Here is a 17,361-nt window from a genome sequence, read left to right as displayed (position 1 = left end):
GGTACAACCATAAACCTTATAATTGTTTGATCAGATTTTACATGTTGAACAGTCTTTCCTGTAAACAAGACAAATAACAAAATAATTCACAAGTATCAAATTTTATTTATAACATACCTAAAAAGCTATTTACATTTGCATCAATTAGCAGAAACATTTAAAAACTAACCCTCTCTTTTGGTGCTCAAGTCCCTCAGTGTTCCTTAGTGTAAACAGCATAATTTATAATACAAAATTATTTATCCTAAATTATATGCTTATTTATTCCAAACATTATCCACTGATTATCTTTATTAGAAAACAGCAGTGTGTAGAGCTCTTAGGAAGCAAGGAGAGCAGAAAAAGAAATCAAATTGGGAAAGGAGTCCAAATGAAACAGTTCACAATCAAAGCTTCTTCCTCCTTGTTACAGGTTTAGGAAAAACAGCATCCATCATGCGTTTGCGGCGTAGATTCATCCTCAGTGAAGGGGTTTCCTTTTCTTCCGTTCTCTTTTCGGTTCTAGCAATCAGTTCGGCCGGACTGGCGAGGGGAGAGATGAAACTGATCTCAACAGGAGGTGGAGGTTCTGGAGCAGCTTTTGTTCTTTTAAAAAGAAGACAGAAAACAATTAGGGTAATATAATCAAAATAAAAGCAGAGTGAAGCACAATTAACACATTACTCAATTACTCAGACAGGTAGATTGAAATTGTAGCCCAAAAATGCAAAAACCTACTTTGATTCTAACAATGCATGTAAACATGCTTCTTATATTACAATAGTAATAGGACTGAGCACAACATTGGGCCATTTACCTGGCTGTCCTCTTCTTTCTTGGCTTAACCTCAATTTCAACTGCAACTTCATCTACAGGGCCATTGTCCTACAAAACAAAATGAAAGAATTGATGAAGCTTAAAGTGTGATGAAGCACAAATGAAAGATGCTATGGTACTAGTGTTGCTTTCATCAACGAACCTTTATCACGTGACAAAAACAAGATGCAATGTAAATGCTGGTCATGTAACGACAACTATAATTACATGTATACTGCAATATTGTTGACAAATAAAAACAAAACTAATTGTAGTTTACAAAATAAAAACTAAATGTACGCTAAAATGTCTCTTAATTTTCATTGACCAAAACGAGAGGAAACAATGTTATAATGTAATTTCGTCTCATTTAAGCCCCTTTCACACTGCACGTCGGACCCGCAATATTTCCGGAACATTGCCGGGTCGCCTTCTGTGTGACAGCAACGTCCCGGGATTGATTACCGAACTGAATCCGGGTCGGGGACCTAGTAACATTGCAGGGTTCGACCCGGGACGAGCGCTGTGTGAACAAAAGCCAGATCTAATTCCGTGTCGAAGTGATGATGCGCGTTATCGCGTGACTCTTTACCGGCTGTTTTGAAGGAAGATCAACGTTAGCAACGAAAACATATGTGCAAACTGTAATGAAGAAGAGATCAGTTAGTTCCTCACTTTCCACGCTGACGCCGAGATCGTTTGCTTGCTTCAGTGAAAGTATAACGTGCCTAGCGTTGTCGATTCGTACATTACACGTCACACGCTGATGTCACGTGTCGTTACGGGATCTTCAAGGGTTGTGTGTGAAAGCACGCACATATACCGGGTCATCACTGGCAGTGTGGAAGTGCAAAATCTAACGACCAGGGAACAATTGCAGGAACACTTTACCCCTGTATTTGCCGGAATGGCAATGTGAAAGGGGCTTTAGTCGCGTTATTATTATTTAGCAGTATTTCTGTTTCCTGTCTCTCACTTCAGGGGCTGCATCAAGTCACACTGTGCAGACGCAGTCTACATCACTTCATTAAGTTCCACTCGCGGCATAATTTAGACTTAAATTAAAATCAGAGCGTGTCTGGAATGGATGCATTGAGTCTATAAGTTAAACAATAATATAATAAAAACCTTGTTTGAAATGAGTTTTGCTAAAATAAAAATTTTGGTTCTGTCTATACTACTAGCTACTTGTACTATATTGACTAGTTAAATAGAACTGCATTAGACTAAATGTATGAATGTGACTTAAACTAATATGACAGCTTTACAAAAAGACTAGACTAAAAATAAAATTAAAACAGGCCGCCAAAAAAACAACATATTGGGAACTCAAACTTTATAGAAGACCTGCTTACCTCTTTGGATTGAGGATCACCTTCATCCCCTGAGCTTTGTGTTTGAGGCACAGGAGATGACAAAACCTCTGGAACTTCAACTTCATTTCGTACAACAGTTTCTTTTCTCCCACCTAAAATGAAAAGATTGAAGATAAATTGGATTAAAAGGTGTATTAAAGTGTTGTAAATTTGCTACAAAACTAACCATTAAAATATTGACTACCTCTTGTTTTTTTCAGGTCAGCCACGGGAGTAAATGATTCATCAACAGCCATAGAGTTTTGTTTGGACACCTTGCTTGATCGTGTACGTCTAGCACTTGCAAATGACTTGTTTGCATGTTCCTGTATTTCATCGGACACCACCAATTTTGATTCTTCAATGTCTGCGGTTTGACTTTCATTCTGTGATGGAGGTGCTGCTGATCTAGTGGGCCTTCTCTTAGCACGTATAATTTCAGTTACAACAGGAACACTCTCCTCCCTGGCGTCCTCGTCTTTGAGTCGCTCTAGAAGGGCATCAGCTTGTTGAGCTTCAGTCTCCACTTTTAGAGGAGTCAAATCAGGTCTTTCTTTGTCAAGATCCTCACCTTGGTTCCAGTGCTGGCTTCTTGTAAGTCGTCTTGAAACACTCTGAAGTTGTGCATCATCAATAATAAATGTTGCATTGTTCACTTTTTCTGCAGTGCCAGCCACAGCCTTCCTCCTGCTTCTTGGAGGAGTTCTAAGAGGTTGATTTAGAGTTGTGGCTTCTTCTCCAGTATCTTGTTGGAAACTTTCTAAAGCTAGCCCTCTGGTAGACTTGCGCGTAACCCTACTAGGACTACTACGTGCTTTGACAGGCTGTAACATCTCCTCTGGGACTTCTTGATGAGCTTCTGGAACTTCAATGATTAGTGCTTTGGATTTTCTGGTACTGTGTCTGACCTGTGTTTCTGAGTTGTCAGTGGACAGGGCTTCACCATCATCATAATCATCAACCACTGTGCTCCTGGTTCTTCGGGATCCTTTCCTAGGTGTAACTTTCTGTGGGGTCTTGCGTGCCGGACTTGCAGGCTTTGATACTTTCTCAGAATGCATTTCTTGGTTGTTCTCATTAGAAAGCTGTTCTACATCTGCTTTTCTTGAGCTTCTTCTGGGTGTAACAGGAACTTCATATTCTTGGAGCTGCTTGCCACTCCTTGTAACACGTCTCGGGGTTGAAGGTACTTGAGAATCCATTTGTTCCTCTTCAGTGAGATCCTTTTCTGCATCAAGGTTGGGTACAGGGAATGTTACGGTTTTCCTAGTTCTCCGTGATGGACTGCGTTGCACCTCTTTAATGTTCTCCAAAACTTCCTCAATATCTTTTCCAGATCTTTCAACTTTTGTTCTTGCAGGTGACTTGGGTCTTCCTGGTGACTTTGGCCTTCCCAATTTTTTGGTTGTGGGAAGTTCCTCAACTTCTTCAGCAAATAAGGGTGTAGTGTCTATTTGGTTAGACTCAGCTATAATGTCTTTTGCAATGGTTGACACCTCTGTGTCGAAAGTAGAAACTTCATTGACCTTACCAAAAAGCTCTTCTGAAGGCAAGACTTTCTCTAGCAGAGAAGACTCAAATACTTCCCCATGAATAGGAATATGTGATTCTTCCTGCATGTCGTGAGGACCAGATTCTAACCCGTCACCAATGGAAAGTTCTTTTGTTTCTTGAAGAGAAGGCATTGCTTCTATTGTGACTATTTGTTCAACTGTCTGGAGGACCTCAGCTGGTTGGTATTTAATTTTAGGAAGACCAATGACAACAGGTTCAATGTCAGATACCAAGTCTTTTACATCTTCCAATTTGTTGTCTGGAACTTGAACCGTATGCTCTAAGATGACAACCTCAGGGTTAGTTGTAAGCCGATTCTCCACATCCTGAGGTTCTTCTGGCTGAAGAAGAGGTAGTAATACTGCATTATGGTCCAACTCTGAAGCATCAGGCAGTTCCTCTACTTCTGGATCAAGCATGAGCGTGAAGCCATCTGACTCTTCAGGCACTGTACCATCTGGTGCACTGCAGACGGTCTGTAAAGTTCCTCCATCTACAAGATCCTCAGTCAGCTCTACAGGCACCAGGAGAGTGGTGGACGGCTTGAGCTCCGTATAACACATTGCATCTTCCTCATCTAGAACTGCAGGGCCAAGGCCAACCATTACCAATTCACCTTCTTCTTCTGGCATGTCAGTGTCTAGAACCTGTAGAAGAAAAAAAACAATGGGAGATTAATTCCATGTACAACAGGTCACAGTGTATTAACATCAAAATAAGATTCAAGTGATGCACTTACTTTCAGCTGTGCCTCAGGTTCGACCAGTGACAGCACTGCATTGGCTTGATCTTGGAGGTACTGCGTCATTTGGTGGGAGATCCTCCATGTAAAGGACAGAAGCAGGCTGGTGGTTCCTCCTGCCATTACCCTTTACTTCATCTATAATCTCAACCTCACTACCAGAGTCTTCCACCTTCTCGTCTCCAGACTCTTCTTTATCCTCTGAAGATTCGTCACTGGAGAGCTCATCAGTGTCATTCAAGCTCATTACAGCTATTTGGAGAAATATATGAAGGTTAGATCTCGATCATTAGCATGTTGTTTAACTTTAATGACTATAATGTTAAACCTGAGATGGACTGGACTCTGAGGTAGCAGGTTCTGATGTTTGTGTTTTCAGATCTGCTGCATTCTCAGAAGTGGGCTGATCTTCCTTCATGTCACAACTTGGTTCACTGTAGAGTGAAGACAGAACCGACAAAAGTCAAAAAGGAAAAATGGCAAGACATGAGAAACGTACATCAAATAAAGCAGCACCCCAGAAAGCAAGATGGGCATGTCATTAACAAGCACCTTTTGAGTGATCTCTCCTTAATACTGGACCGGTTTAAAGTTGGAGACAGATCTGGGCCAAATAAATGCTGTTCAACAAAGGCATCCAAATCTAAAACATAAATACATTTTAGACATTAACTTCCTAACAGTACAATTATCAGTAATAAAAAAAACAGCTACAGTACATTTTAAAAGTTTGGGGTCAGAACTATTTTTTTTAAAATTTGAAAGTCGCTTATTCTCTGTAAAAAAAAAAAAAAAAAAAAAAAAAAAAATTACAGTAAAAACAGGAACATTGCAAAAGATTACAATTTAAAATGCAAATTTTCATGTTAATGCAAAGCCATTACTTCAGTCTTGTGTCAAATGATCCCTCAGAAATTAATCTAATATGCTGATTTGGTGCTCAAAAAAAAAAAATTTTAATAATCAATGTTGAAAATGTTGAGCTAATTAATATTTTTGTGGAAAACTGAATACATTTTCTTTCTTGATTAAAAGAGAAGAACATCATTTTGTAACTTTATATATATTTACTGTGACTTTTGATTAATTTAATGCAATTAAAAGCTGCATAATTTATAACAGTATTAAAAAAAACACTCTTACTGACCCCAAAGTTTTGCATGTCAAAAAAAAAATTACCTGAGGTTTCCATAGATTCCTCTTTACATTTTTCATTGATCTCAGGTTCATTAGTCATTTGTTCATGGTTCACCAACTCCACCGCTGGAATTTCATTTACAGAAGCCTCACAGACTAGTTGTTCTGGTACTGCCTCCAAAACCCTGGTGACTGATGGTACATCAATAGTGTCATGACCAGCATTTTCCTCCATGGACTGGTTCACAGGCTCAATAGTCAGAGGATCACTGAGAGCTTCAACAAAAATGGAGGATGTGTTTTGGGAGTCTTCAACTTCAGTTGGTTCCTGGATTTCCTGATGTTTAGAAATCTCAGCCAAAGCTTCTAAGCTTGGTTCCTGAACTGAAACAACAAGCTCTGGCTCCATAACTACATCCAGCTTGAGAACCTGAGCTTTTGAAGTTTCTTCAATCTGCTCCTCAGTTATTTCCCTCACACGACTGTTCACAATATCAACATGTACCTTAAGCTTCTCACTCCTACTTTGGGCTTCTTGTGTATCTGAAGGGCTCTTTCCATGGGGCAAGTCTTCCTCTGTATCACTCTCCTGAGCTATATTCAGCTCTTCCTCAGGCAGCGTAACAGAGGGTAATTCTGCAGTTGTGTTGTCTTCTACATGAGGCATAAGTTCCACTAAAGTGTCTGGAAGTCTTAAGGTCACCTCCCGATCTATGCTGTTGTTTGCTTGTATTGCAATAAGATCCTCAGGAGCATCATGGAACTCAAGAGAGGTATTGGACTGATTAGACACAAGACTGGCTTCTTGCCCCAGACTAGGCCGTCGCACAAGAGTGAGAAGCACTTGTTTGGACTCCGATGCAGGGATCTCTTTGACGGATAATCCAATGTCAGATTCCACATTAGGATTCTCTCTCTCTTCTAGTGAGGGCATGTACATCCTCTTTAGATCTGCTTCTTCCTCTTCAGCATCTGAATGTTCACTCCAGGCTGCAAAACTTGCTTCAGGAGGTAGGGAAGATATCTTAGGTGTATTGAGCTCCCTGCTTATCGGAATCTGTGAAGAATCACAACCATTTCAATAAAGCGCAAATTCCTTTTCATGAAAGCTCATCTTCACATTTGATTTTAGATGTAGAAATGGCAATGTTACCCCATTGCTCCAGTGGACAGAGCCCTTTGGAGCTTCTGGAGAATCAGCCTCCTCTATGAAGGTAATGCGGCTCTCTTTGGAGCGGAGAGGAGGAGTGACTGACCGGCCTGGGGAGGCAGAAGGGGTGGCCACAGGAGTGGGACGTAGGCTGTTCCTCAGAATAGACTGTGGGGTGAAGGCTGAGAAAACCGGGCCAGATGCCAAAGCTCGAGCTCTCTACAAACCAATGAGTTTATAATGAAGTAATTTCTTTCAACACTTGAGGAAATGCATACAGCATATTTAAAGTCACAAATAGGTCAATGAGCTTTTGTGCAAGGTTTCACTAACCATAGTGTCTCACCTTTACCACTTGCGGAGTTTGCAGCAGACTGAGCTCAGGAGCCTTGCTGATACTCTTCGGACCAGCCCATGAGGTAATGGACCTTGTAGGAGTCCCAGGCAAATTAGAGCTCTCTGGAGAATTGTGGGAAGATGGCTGCACAACCAAGTCCAGAAGCCTGGTGACAAAGCAAGAGAAATGTTACTAGTGTCTTTTGAGACATGAATAAAATAACTTACAACATACTAAAAAAGTATTTGACTGTTTTACCTGGACATTCTCTTGGTTAGCATGTTAATGGGAGTTCCTACAAAGGCCTCAGGTTGATTTGGAGAGGAAGGATGTTGACTAGGCACTTGTCTTTCTGACTCTTTGGGGCTGCACAAGAAATCCAACAGCAAAAGGTTCAGCCCACAATAGATTTTAAAACAAAAACATCTCAAATAAAGGTTAGGAATAACTACTTGGTATAATACCTTTTGAAAGGAGATGAATTGGGAGTGGAGTTCTTGCCAACCCATACTTCCCCAATCTTTGACAAGACATTATTGATAAAGGCTGCTCTGGTCATCACATTTTCAGAGGTTGAGCGTTTAGCTACAGTTGACAGAGGCTGGGGTCTTTTAACTAGGATTGAGAGAAACGATAAATGCCAATTGCTAACAACTCGTGTCAAATTCTAACACCCTGTCCCAGTGAGTATGACCATCATCAGTACCTTCTCTGTGAATAGTAGCAGGGTGTTGGTATGGTTTTGCCCGTTCAATGGCTAATTTCCGTTGAACCCGAGGAAGAACCTTCCCATACTGATTGAGAATGGAGTTTCTCGTGTTTGACCTTTCTTTCATTTTAGGATCCCGATCAGCCTGAATTCAAGAATTTAATTATTATATTTTTTATTATTATTAAAACTGATGGAAAACAGATGTAAACTATATGAAACTGAACATACTGCTAGGTTCACTTTGAGGGTCTGGTTGAGTTGGAGTGCAGGCACGTAATTTGCCTGTTGGAGGTAGTGGACCATGAGCAGCTCCCGGTTCTGGAAACCTCCGGTGTTTTGAAGGAACCGCTCCAAACACTCCTATACAGACACATTTGAAGTTAAAAATAAAGCAGTGCAAAAGCAAAAAAAATATGCACCATTCTGATCAAATATTAAGCACTATAGAGATTTGCACAAACCTGTTCTGCAAGTTCAAGGGGCAGCTTCAGCAGCTCTTTCATCAATCCCTGCTCCTGACAGGTCTCGAAAAGAAACTTCATCATCTCCTCCATGTTCAATTTGTTACAGTGTTGCCTTAGCAAAGCCCAGGCTTCCACAATACACCTGGTCAGCCCAAAACAAACCAAGGGTTAGAGTCTAGCAACTACAAAATTGCCCACTTTAAGCTGACATAATCATAGCAATGGTACACTACAAACTTGCCTGTTATGAAGCAGGACGGAGAGGCACAACTTGGCTTGGTTGGTAGTGCACAGAGGAGGCTTCATCACATGCAGGTAGCGCAGGGCGATGCTGTGTTTCTGCTGGCACATCAAAGCCTGCAGGACACGCTCGTGCTGCCAGCTCCACAGAGAGTGACTGGTGGCTGGGTGCAACAGCAGCTCCAGAGAGCTCTGAGGGAGATGAAAACCATTCCATACAAATTATTCATTAAGTCTTATGCTTCTAAGTACCTCTGGCATTCATACAAAATACACTAAAAGTAGTGTTTAAACTGATATAGCTCTCATATTTGCTAGTAGATCATTTTTTCTGTTGTCACCATTCAAACCATTTAGAATAATTTCTTACAAATAATAATATATTTAAAAACATAGATTTTTATACCTCGTGATCATGATGATCTAGCAACCACAGGCCTTGTACCAGTTTCACCAGCCCAATGGGAATGGCAAACGCTGTGGGAAAAGACTCCACGGATGCCCCACTTTTATTAGGAAATGAGTACATCACATCCAGTAGCAAATAAATAACCTAAGAGCTTGAGTCAAGGAATGATCTTTACTAACCAACAACAAACACAATATTCATGGCAAGATGTACAAGAGTAAAGAACCCCAAAAGGATACAATAGCATGTTTGGCAGATTCTTCAATGTTTTCCAGGAGGTAAATATCCAGCAAGGCCTGTACCAGGGACAGATCACAAAAGATTAAAACTATGAGGAGCTGAAGGGCGGCAACATTGTAGAAACATATTCAATAAGTCTTAACTTACATGAAGTGATGGGGGAGGATACTGTCCCATTCCACCCTCATCCCTTTTCCAAAGCTCAGTAAGGCGTTCCCCACACTGACTCACCAGGCCATCAATCATGAGGCAGTCTGCACACCACTTGTCCCTTTTGGAGGTACAATGTGACAATGTAACTTTTGGAGACCTTTTATAAACTATATTACATATTCATGTATACATTTTATTTTGAAATCATGAATAAATAACAAAAATTATTTAAACAATATAAATAATGCTAAATAAAAAAAAGTCCAACGGTTTTAAGGAAATTCAGCCCCTTACTTAGCCTGTCTACGCAGCTCCTCCCTCTGGCTGATGTAGTAATTCTTTATAATAGAATAACTGTAAAATGGCCTTGATATCTGCAGCACATCATCATCATCTGTTGACAGATAAACACTTTATGTTCATCATATGCAATGCACATATGTATTTCAAGAACCAGAGTGAAGCTTTGGATAAGGTCATACCAGAGCCCTCTGGAAGGAGACCAGTCCGGCAGAACCACAGAACCACCTGAGCGTACTGGGAGATCAAGCTAGACACCATGCATTTATTCATGAGTCCAATCAACCCTGCAAGTAACCAAACATTTTCAACTTCACATATAACAGCACAAAACAGTGTGAGGTCTGTGTACACTCCTTTCGCCTTACACACCTTTCTGTGTGAGCTCCTGAGCCTCATTTAGCAAACAGTGGAAAATGGTGCTGAGGTTTGCCAGCAAGCGCTGACTGTGCTGTAGCAGCTGCAGTGTCTGAGGATCTGTGAAGTTTGCGGAGCTGTCAAAGAGCGGAGCACCTGGAGAAAAAGAGAAAAGCGCAATCAGAACGCTGTAATGGGGTTAATTATGATTTCACTTTTTGAACTTTAGTTTAGTGTGTAATGCTGTTAGAGCATAAACAACGTCTGCGAAAATTATAACGCTTTTCCCTTCGATGCAAGGGGAGATATTTTCTTTTAAAGAAATTGCTGTTTAAGGACTACAAAAAATGGCTGGTAAGGCCTACAAGGAGCTTCTTCCTTGGGTTTGTGACATCACTAACCCCGTTGTTTACATAAACCTCGCCCCTGGGAACATGCAACTACCTGTAATGGTATGGGGGCATGATGTTTCCGGACAATGTGCACTAGGCAAAAACACACTGAGCCCGCTAACCAGTCAGAGCCCATTGCGTATTTATGAGGGAGGGGCTTCATAGAACCAGGAAATCAACAGACTGTTTTGACGAGAATGGAAACAGCGGTGAAGAATAAAGGTAAAATGTGGAAACAATGCGTTTTTTTTTTTTTTTTTTAGTTACATTGCACACCATAAACACAATCAAGCTTTCAAAAAAAGCTGATCAACCAATCCTCTGAATTTCCAATATGATCATATTTAGAGAAATTGGTGTAGAAAACTCACATATTTCATCCAGTTCTTCTTTGGTGCGTACAACCTTATTCCAGGCCCACTCCAGTATGTAGCGCAGATTGACAACTGACCCTGGTTGCTCTGCATGCAGAGATTTGGCATAAGGTTATGTGAAGTACTGGAGTAATGGTTAATGAAAATTCAGCTTCGCCATGACAGGAATAGATTACATTTTATAATACATTAAAATAGTTATACCATTTCACAATATTGCTGCTTACACTATATTTATCATCAAATAAATAATGCTGCCCAGGTGAAAACTTTTTTTTTTGTATCTTTGACTTACATCTTTTGAACAGCAGTGTAAATTATTGGTACTGAAAGTTTTTCTAGATTACAAATGCATCACTTCTCTCATTCTCACCTTCAGTGGTCCACTGTTTAATACAGCCAGTGATGAAGCCCAATGAGCTCGTCTCCACAGCAGTGCACAAGATGGCATCAAGCTGCTCTTCCTGAAAGCAAATACAATGTATGCAATAAACAAACGTGCATTACTGGTATAAATCATCAGATACTAGTTCTACATGCGAGTGAAATTTATTAAGCTAATAAGCAAACAAATTAAACTAGTGTGTAGTTACAGCTGTATAATATTAAACAAAGGGTGTGATACCTGTGAGAGGCTGGAGGGCTGGACATCAGCCAGACGAGAGGATAGGAGGCCAGACATGAGACAGCGTGAGTATCCATTAGAAATGCTGTCACCTAAACTTGGTGCCACCTTCTTCAAGTAGCTCAGTGTCTGAGAGTAAAGAGAAACATTTTACAGACCGAAAACAGCAAAGACTCTGCATAGTATACAAAAGGGACAAAACCTAACCTCTTTCTGATAGCCAGAGCAAGTAAAGTGCACTATTCCAGCATTAAGCAAACAACTTCCGTCTAGAATAGAAAAAGAATACAGAGGTTATGATAAATTAAATGCATCCATTATACATGCATTATAAGATCATATCAAAAAATGATATTGGGTCTTGCCAAAGTTGTAGGTTGTGGGATTGAAGAACTGTTCAGGTGGAGGACAGGTGTAGGGCAGACCCCTACTTAGACTGCGCTCATGAACCAGGATGTCCAACAGAGTACAGGGAGCTGTTGTTTCAATCACACAGTCAAGAGACCACACTGCCAGATACGGACAGTTTCGTAAGGATTCACCCGTTCTGAATGGAAAGAGAAAGTCTATTAACATGTCCCTTACAAAACACAGACTGCACTTTTCATGTTTACCATAATCATACCCACCTCAGTGAATCTGGCATCTGAGCGTGGTACCATCGGTTAATGTCAAAAACACCTATGAAGGTCGATGGCTGGCCTTGTCCATACGATTTAACTTGCCAGCTGAAAACTGACACACTTGTATCAGGAGACGCCACTAAAAAGCAGAAAAACGGATGTTATAGAAAACATGCAATGTCAATCAATCAGTCTGCAAAGTATGATTTGGACATTTAAATAACCTTCATTCATGCTATCGTCACGGTCAGGGTGGTGGCGAAATTTCTCTATGGTCTGACAACTGATCAGACGGGTACTGGTGGCCTGAGCTCTTAGAGGAAACGCTGTACCGTTCAAGTCCTGACTGTAACGTTCCTCACAATACTCCAGACCCTGAGAGTCAAGCATCACACACTGAATGAATACTTTGCAAGAACAATTTATCTAGATACAAAACTGGGTAACATTCAAATAAATTTGAGAATCCTGAATAACTCCATACCTCATAAATAATTTTCCCTGAAACCAAGCACTTCCTCTCCCCAAAGGCCAGTTGTAATAAATGGAGGCTGACCACATCCCCCTCACTGCAAAGACAAAAATACACCAGAATAAAATCAAAACATGACCAGAAAAAGTCTAAACAATCATCTTATTATGTCGCCCTGTTATGATAGCAGCACGTGAACCAGCAAACTTACTGATCCTGTGCAGACTGCACTGCCCACAGATAGCAGCAGTTCCGTGGGTCATTCTCTGGCTCCTGGAAGGTAAATGCATAGACCGGCACCCTGCCACCCTCTAGCTGTGAGTGATATCTAGAGAGCAAGAGGACGGGTTTAGAAACAAATTAATTGGTGCATCAATACATTAAAGTAGCAATGAAAAAGAAGTAGTGACAGAACTTTTCTTCAGTAATGTGACATACATCTTGAGTAAAACATATTCCTGAAAAAGAACATGGAAGCTGGGGACTTGGTTCTATCCACCGATTGTTGATTGGATGGAGGAAGATATAAATGTGAGCTTCCAATGGATAGTAAAGAAGTGAATGGGGAAAAGAGTCAGGTCACACTTCTTTTTAGTATTTTACTCACTCTTTTTTGAGGGTTTTCATGTTCCAGAGCTGCAGGTTGCCATCTGAAAAGCCCACAGCGAGCTGGTTGGTGCGCTGGACATACTGCAGGGCTGTCGCTCCAGTACCTGTGGGGCTGCTGAGCTGAAGACAAAGATGTCTGCCCTGCTGCGTCACACCCTCCCGTAACCGTGGGATCTCAGATGGAGACTTATTGACCACCTCCAGATCTGTGGCCAAAACAAATTAAAAAGCTTTTCAATTATTGAATTTTTTTTTTTTTTACTGTTCGCATGAAAGCTTTTGCTAAAAGAAATAACAGTCCCACCTGAAGCCTCCAGTTCACTCTGACTACAGGACAGGTCATCCAGACAGAGATCAACCAGCAGAACATGACCGACATCTGTGACCACAGCAGCCACACCAAAGAACCAGCGCAGACTCTGGTGTAGATGCTGTGTGTTAGCGCTGGCCCCTCCGTAGCTAACTATAGGCTCAATGGCTGTGATCTACAGAAGAAACGGATATTCTTTTCAATCATATGATATGATCCTTCATAGTAGTGTCTTTATAAAACAACAGATGTGGAACAATTACAAGAAACATATGACAGTCAGGGAGCATTTAAAGAAATCAATTATATAATCAAAGAATTCTACAACACAAAATAAACTAATTTACTCTCGCTCAGGATTAATGTAGTAAACAAAACAAATAACACTGCACTCACTCTGCCTGGGATGACCACAGCCTTGACAACACGGGAGATACCAAGATCATACAGACACAAGAGGCTGCCCTCTGCTTCCTCCAGACCGATGAGCAGCCCTGTTCGCTTCAGCCAACAGAAGTTCTGCACGGCCAGCACCGTGGGCGGGTGTTCGGACACCCCGCTGAAGCGGTAGGCAGAGAAACGCTCTCCAGTAATGGCGTGGACCACTTCCAACTGAGGCCCACAGGCAAGCCAGGCCAGTCCACTTTTCCCTAAACCCAATAAATAATAGATGTCGATGAAATACAAGATAAGATCTAATATTAACCTAGGAAATATAAATGAAACATCTAAAACATGGGTTCATACATGTAGTCAAGTCATAATCAGGAAATGCCATCAGTGAAAAACAAAGACTCACCAAAGGTAAATCTCCCATGCAGCACAGAGTCCAGCGTAACTTCATCCTCCCCTAGAGCGTCTATCGTCACCTCTGGGAAGCGCAGCAAGCTGCTGGTGACTTGGGCTGCCAGGTCACGCATGCTTACTGAAGAGAAAACACATGCTAAGAATCTATCTGCCTGCCTTGGAACATCAAGCATACAAAATAATTCATGAAACTGAACAAAAACAGAATGTGTTTCAAGCTAGTACAAAAATCATGCTGAAATACGACTGATAACATTCGGGACAAAGAACAACCTCATACACAAAAGCAGTTGTCAGCACTTTTGTGCCTCCAATGGAGCAGCTGGCACATATGCATGCACCACACTTGTGTTTCCTCCAAACATACAATGAAACAGTGCTTATGAATTGGTAGGTCTGTTCAGATGAGCTTATGGACAGTCAGTGTGGGAACAAAAAACAAAAGGCTAAAATGTATCAATTAAAAGTTATCAATCACCGTTGATGAATATTCTTATTTGGCTGGTAGTGTAATTATTGTTAAATTAAACCACTAAAAACAGTTTTCGGCAAATGAAATAAAGCTGAAATAAAAAATTAAAATGACTTGGCATGAAAACTAAAGGTAAATAAAAATAAATGAAAGCTAAATATAAATATTTAAAAGACAGGCATACGAGTATTAAACCTTGAAATTAACACTGAAAATATAAAAACTAACAACAATTTACATTTTTGTAAAAAATATTTTATAAGAGAAAAACTATGAATATATACTATAAAAATAAGTTAACAACAGCTTGGTAGAAATGAAGCCAGGTAACATGACTTTCGCAAAAATCACCACAACTATAAACAAGGATAAAAAAAATACACTACATTAAAAACAGGTCAGAGAAACAAGGACTGTACCAACCAAAATTAATTCTGTGCAGTGAATTATTCAAGAGATTGGAAAATGAAACATGGTAATACTCTTGTAGCTCATGTTTGTTTACCAGCTTTAATATGTGGCACAGTCATGATAACACTATCTTGGAAAAAAACGTGTGAGACCCATAAGCTTTCCTGAAAGTCTGACATGATAATGTCTACGCTACAGAAAGATTTCCCATAACTACAGCGATTTTACTCTATTTACATAGTCTGCGGATATTACATAAAAAAAACAACAAGCATGGCATTTCAAAATAACATTTGCTGACGATAATATATTATATTAATGAGAGTAATTCTAAGGTCTGCAGGAGACCCTGACAGTCTGTAAAATAAAAACCAATTTTTTAAACTTGGTTCATGCAATAGTGCCCCATGTAAAAGCATGCAATCTAATGCAAACAGCCTAAAGGACTCATCCATGTGCCCACGTGGAGAAACAGTGACCTGAAATCAGAGCTCACAGCTCGGTTTTACTCATTAGAAGTATTAGGCAGATTACACTAAACAGTAAAACAAGTGTCTGCGATTATATTTGTTTCTGATAATCACATTATACATGATAAACTTGACGTTACACAGTGTCATTACGTGCACTGTCACTTAATAGGCGAGCCGTAAAGTCCATTCAAATACATTCAAACGATCACTGACAAATACCGCTTCTTTTCAAAGCAAAACAAAGGCGTCAATTCAGTGCGGTCTCCTGCAGTTTACATAAACACTATTGTATGATCTGCAATATAACCTTTGCTGCAAAGTAGCCTACTGTCAACCACAGCTCGTCAGTAACCACCGCTAGCGTGAAATGTTACTTTTACCAACAAAGTATATAACGTTAACGTTACAAACAAACAAGAGATTCACATTACAACGACGACAGACCAACAACAAGTTTAAAAAGTTTGCTGCAATGTATAATAAAACATAGAGCGTCTCGTACATAGCCGTGTTGTGGTGCGAGTTAAACACACGCAGGCTTTTAGATTAGCCGTACAAGCTAACGGTCACAGCGCGAGGCTAAGCTTTAACACCCAAAAAGACACCTAAACGAGTGCTAAGAAACAACGAGTGCTAAGAAACAAAGAGAGCTGCAGAAACAAGTTCAGTGTTCTAGAATATCCTGATATGACACATATAGGTGAAACGGAACGCAGACAATAACGTTATACCTGTGCGCTGACGATGACGGCCCTCAAGAAAACTAACGTTAGATATACTTCAAATACGACTTTCGTGGCAACTCTTTTCCGGTCATAATCCGGACTCAGTTCGTATGGATGAACTCTCGTAGTCTAGTTGTGTTGATCTTTAAAGCAGTAGCAAAGAGAAAACTTGAATTCCCATGAGTTCAGTGAAATCGTTATAACTGCCGACTACTGCTGCTTGAACGCAGGCGCCATTTCTGCGCATTCATCTGCTCCAGCCAAATCCCGCGCCACAAACAGTATCGCGAGATTTCAAGCACCGGGGAAATTACAGGGGGTTTCATATCTTTTCTTTAAACAGTGAATGCACATTTGTTATTACAGTCACTTATTAAAACACGTGTGAGCCCCTTTCACAATCACGAGACAATATCTTTGCAAATAATAACACTTTGATGTGATTTTTCTTTTGTTTGTTTTCCTAATATTAAATCCCAAATTAATTGTTTCCACTCATAAATCATAATTTAAAAAATGCCAATAAATGTCCCTGTAAAAATACATACTACGTCTTCTAATAAATATACAACTGTGTGCACTTCAAAAGGACAAATAAAACATAGTAGTCTAACTATGCACTTCAAATAGTTTCATGTCATATATTCACTACCATGTGATTTCATAAATTATCTAATCTCAGATGGTCCGTTTTTTTTTTTTTTTTTTAATTCATAAATATATTGTGCTTGTAAATGCAACATTAATGAAGATGTTGGAAGCTGCCTGATGAATTACTCCTCTTTGACCACTAGGTGTCAGTCTAACATGTCTCATTTGCAAACAAGTTGTATTTCTTTAGCAATAATAAATAACTTTAAAACACTGTTGCCTTTTTGTTATGGTGCTTAAACGATTACAATATTTTTCTCACATAAATCAGATTCATTTTTCTTTATTAACTTTATTGCATTTCTGTTTTTAATCCCAAAACGTTCTATTCATTCCCAGGTTAAATTAGATTTTGAATCCCAAATTTGGAACCCCACTTTAAACCATATCATTTTTTGGAGTACCATGTAGGCTACAGTAGCCTAAATACCATGTCTTATAAATATGGTATGCATACTCATATTATAATTCA

The 17,361-nt window shown here is 40.0% G+C and overlaps 1 protein-coding gene across 1 annotated transcript; it reads right to left on the bottom strand.

The window, feature by feature from the left end:
- Window positions 1-85: 85 nt before the first annotated feature.
- Window positions 86-16,503, bottom strand: LOC113060702 (protein ELYS-like). The gene is given in 37 exon segments (XM_026229825.1): window positions 86-585; window positions 797-864; window positions 2,151-2,263; window positions 2,356-4,351; window positions 4,444-4,506; window positions 4,508-4,700; window positions 4,785-4,880; window positions 4,999-5,089; window positions 5,626-6,640; window positions 6,737-6,952; window positions 7,080-7,236; window positions 7,329-7,436; window positions 7,535-7,685; window positions 7,777-7,924; window positions 8,011-8,142; window positions 8,244-8,388; window positions 8,488-8,678; window positions 8,893-9,039; window positions 9,135-9,191; window positions 9,283-9,406; window positions 9,583-9,682; window positions 9,771-9,875; window positions 9,961-10,101; window positions 10,709-10,798; window positions 11,085-11,175; window positions 11,337-11,465; window positions 11,544-11,605; window positions 11,702-11,883; window positions 11,966-12,098; window positions 12,184-12,334; window positions 12,444-12,528; window positions 12,643-12,759; window positions 13,039-13,246; window positions 13,345-13,525; window positions 13,747-14,000; window positions 14,150-14,275; window positions 16,245-16,503. Coding segments are annotated over 36 exon segments (7,560 nt in total). The 5' UTR covers window positions 14,271-14,275; window positions 16,245-16,503; the 3' UTR covers window positions 86-386.
- Window positions 16,504-17,361: the final 858 nt, after the last annotated feature.

Source organism: Carassius auratus, chromosome 42 (assembly GCF_003368295.1).
Source record: "Carassius auratus strain Wakin chromosome 42, ASM336829v1, whole genome shotgun sequence".
Classification (NCBI taxonomy): Eukaryota; Metazoa; Chordata; class Actinopteri; order Cypriniformes; family Cyprinidae; genus Carassius; species Carassius auratus.
The sequence above is the reverse complement of the archived record's forward strand: the minus strand, read 5'-3'. Positions and strand labels throughout refer to the sequence as shown.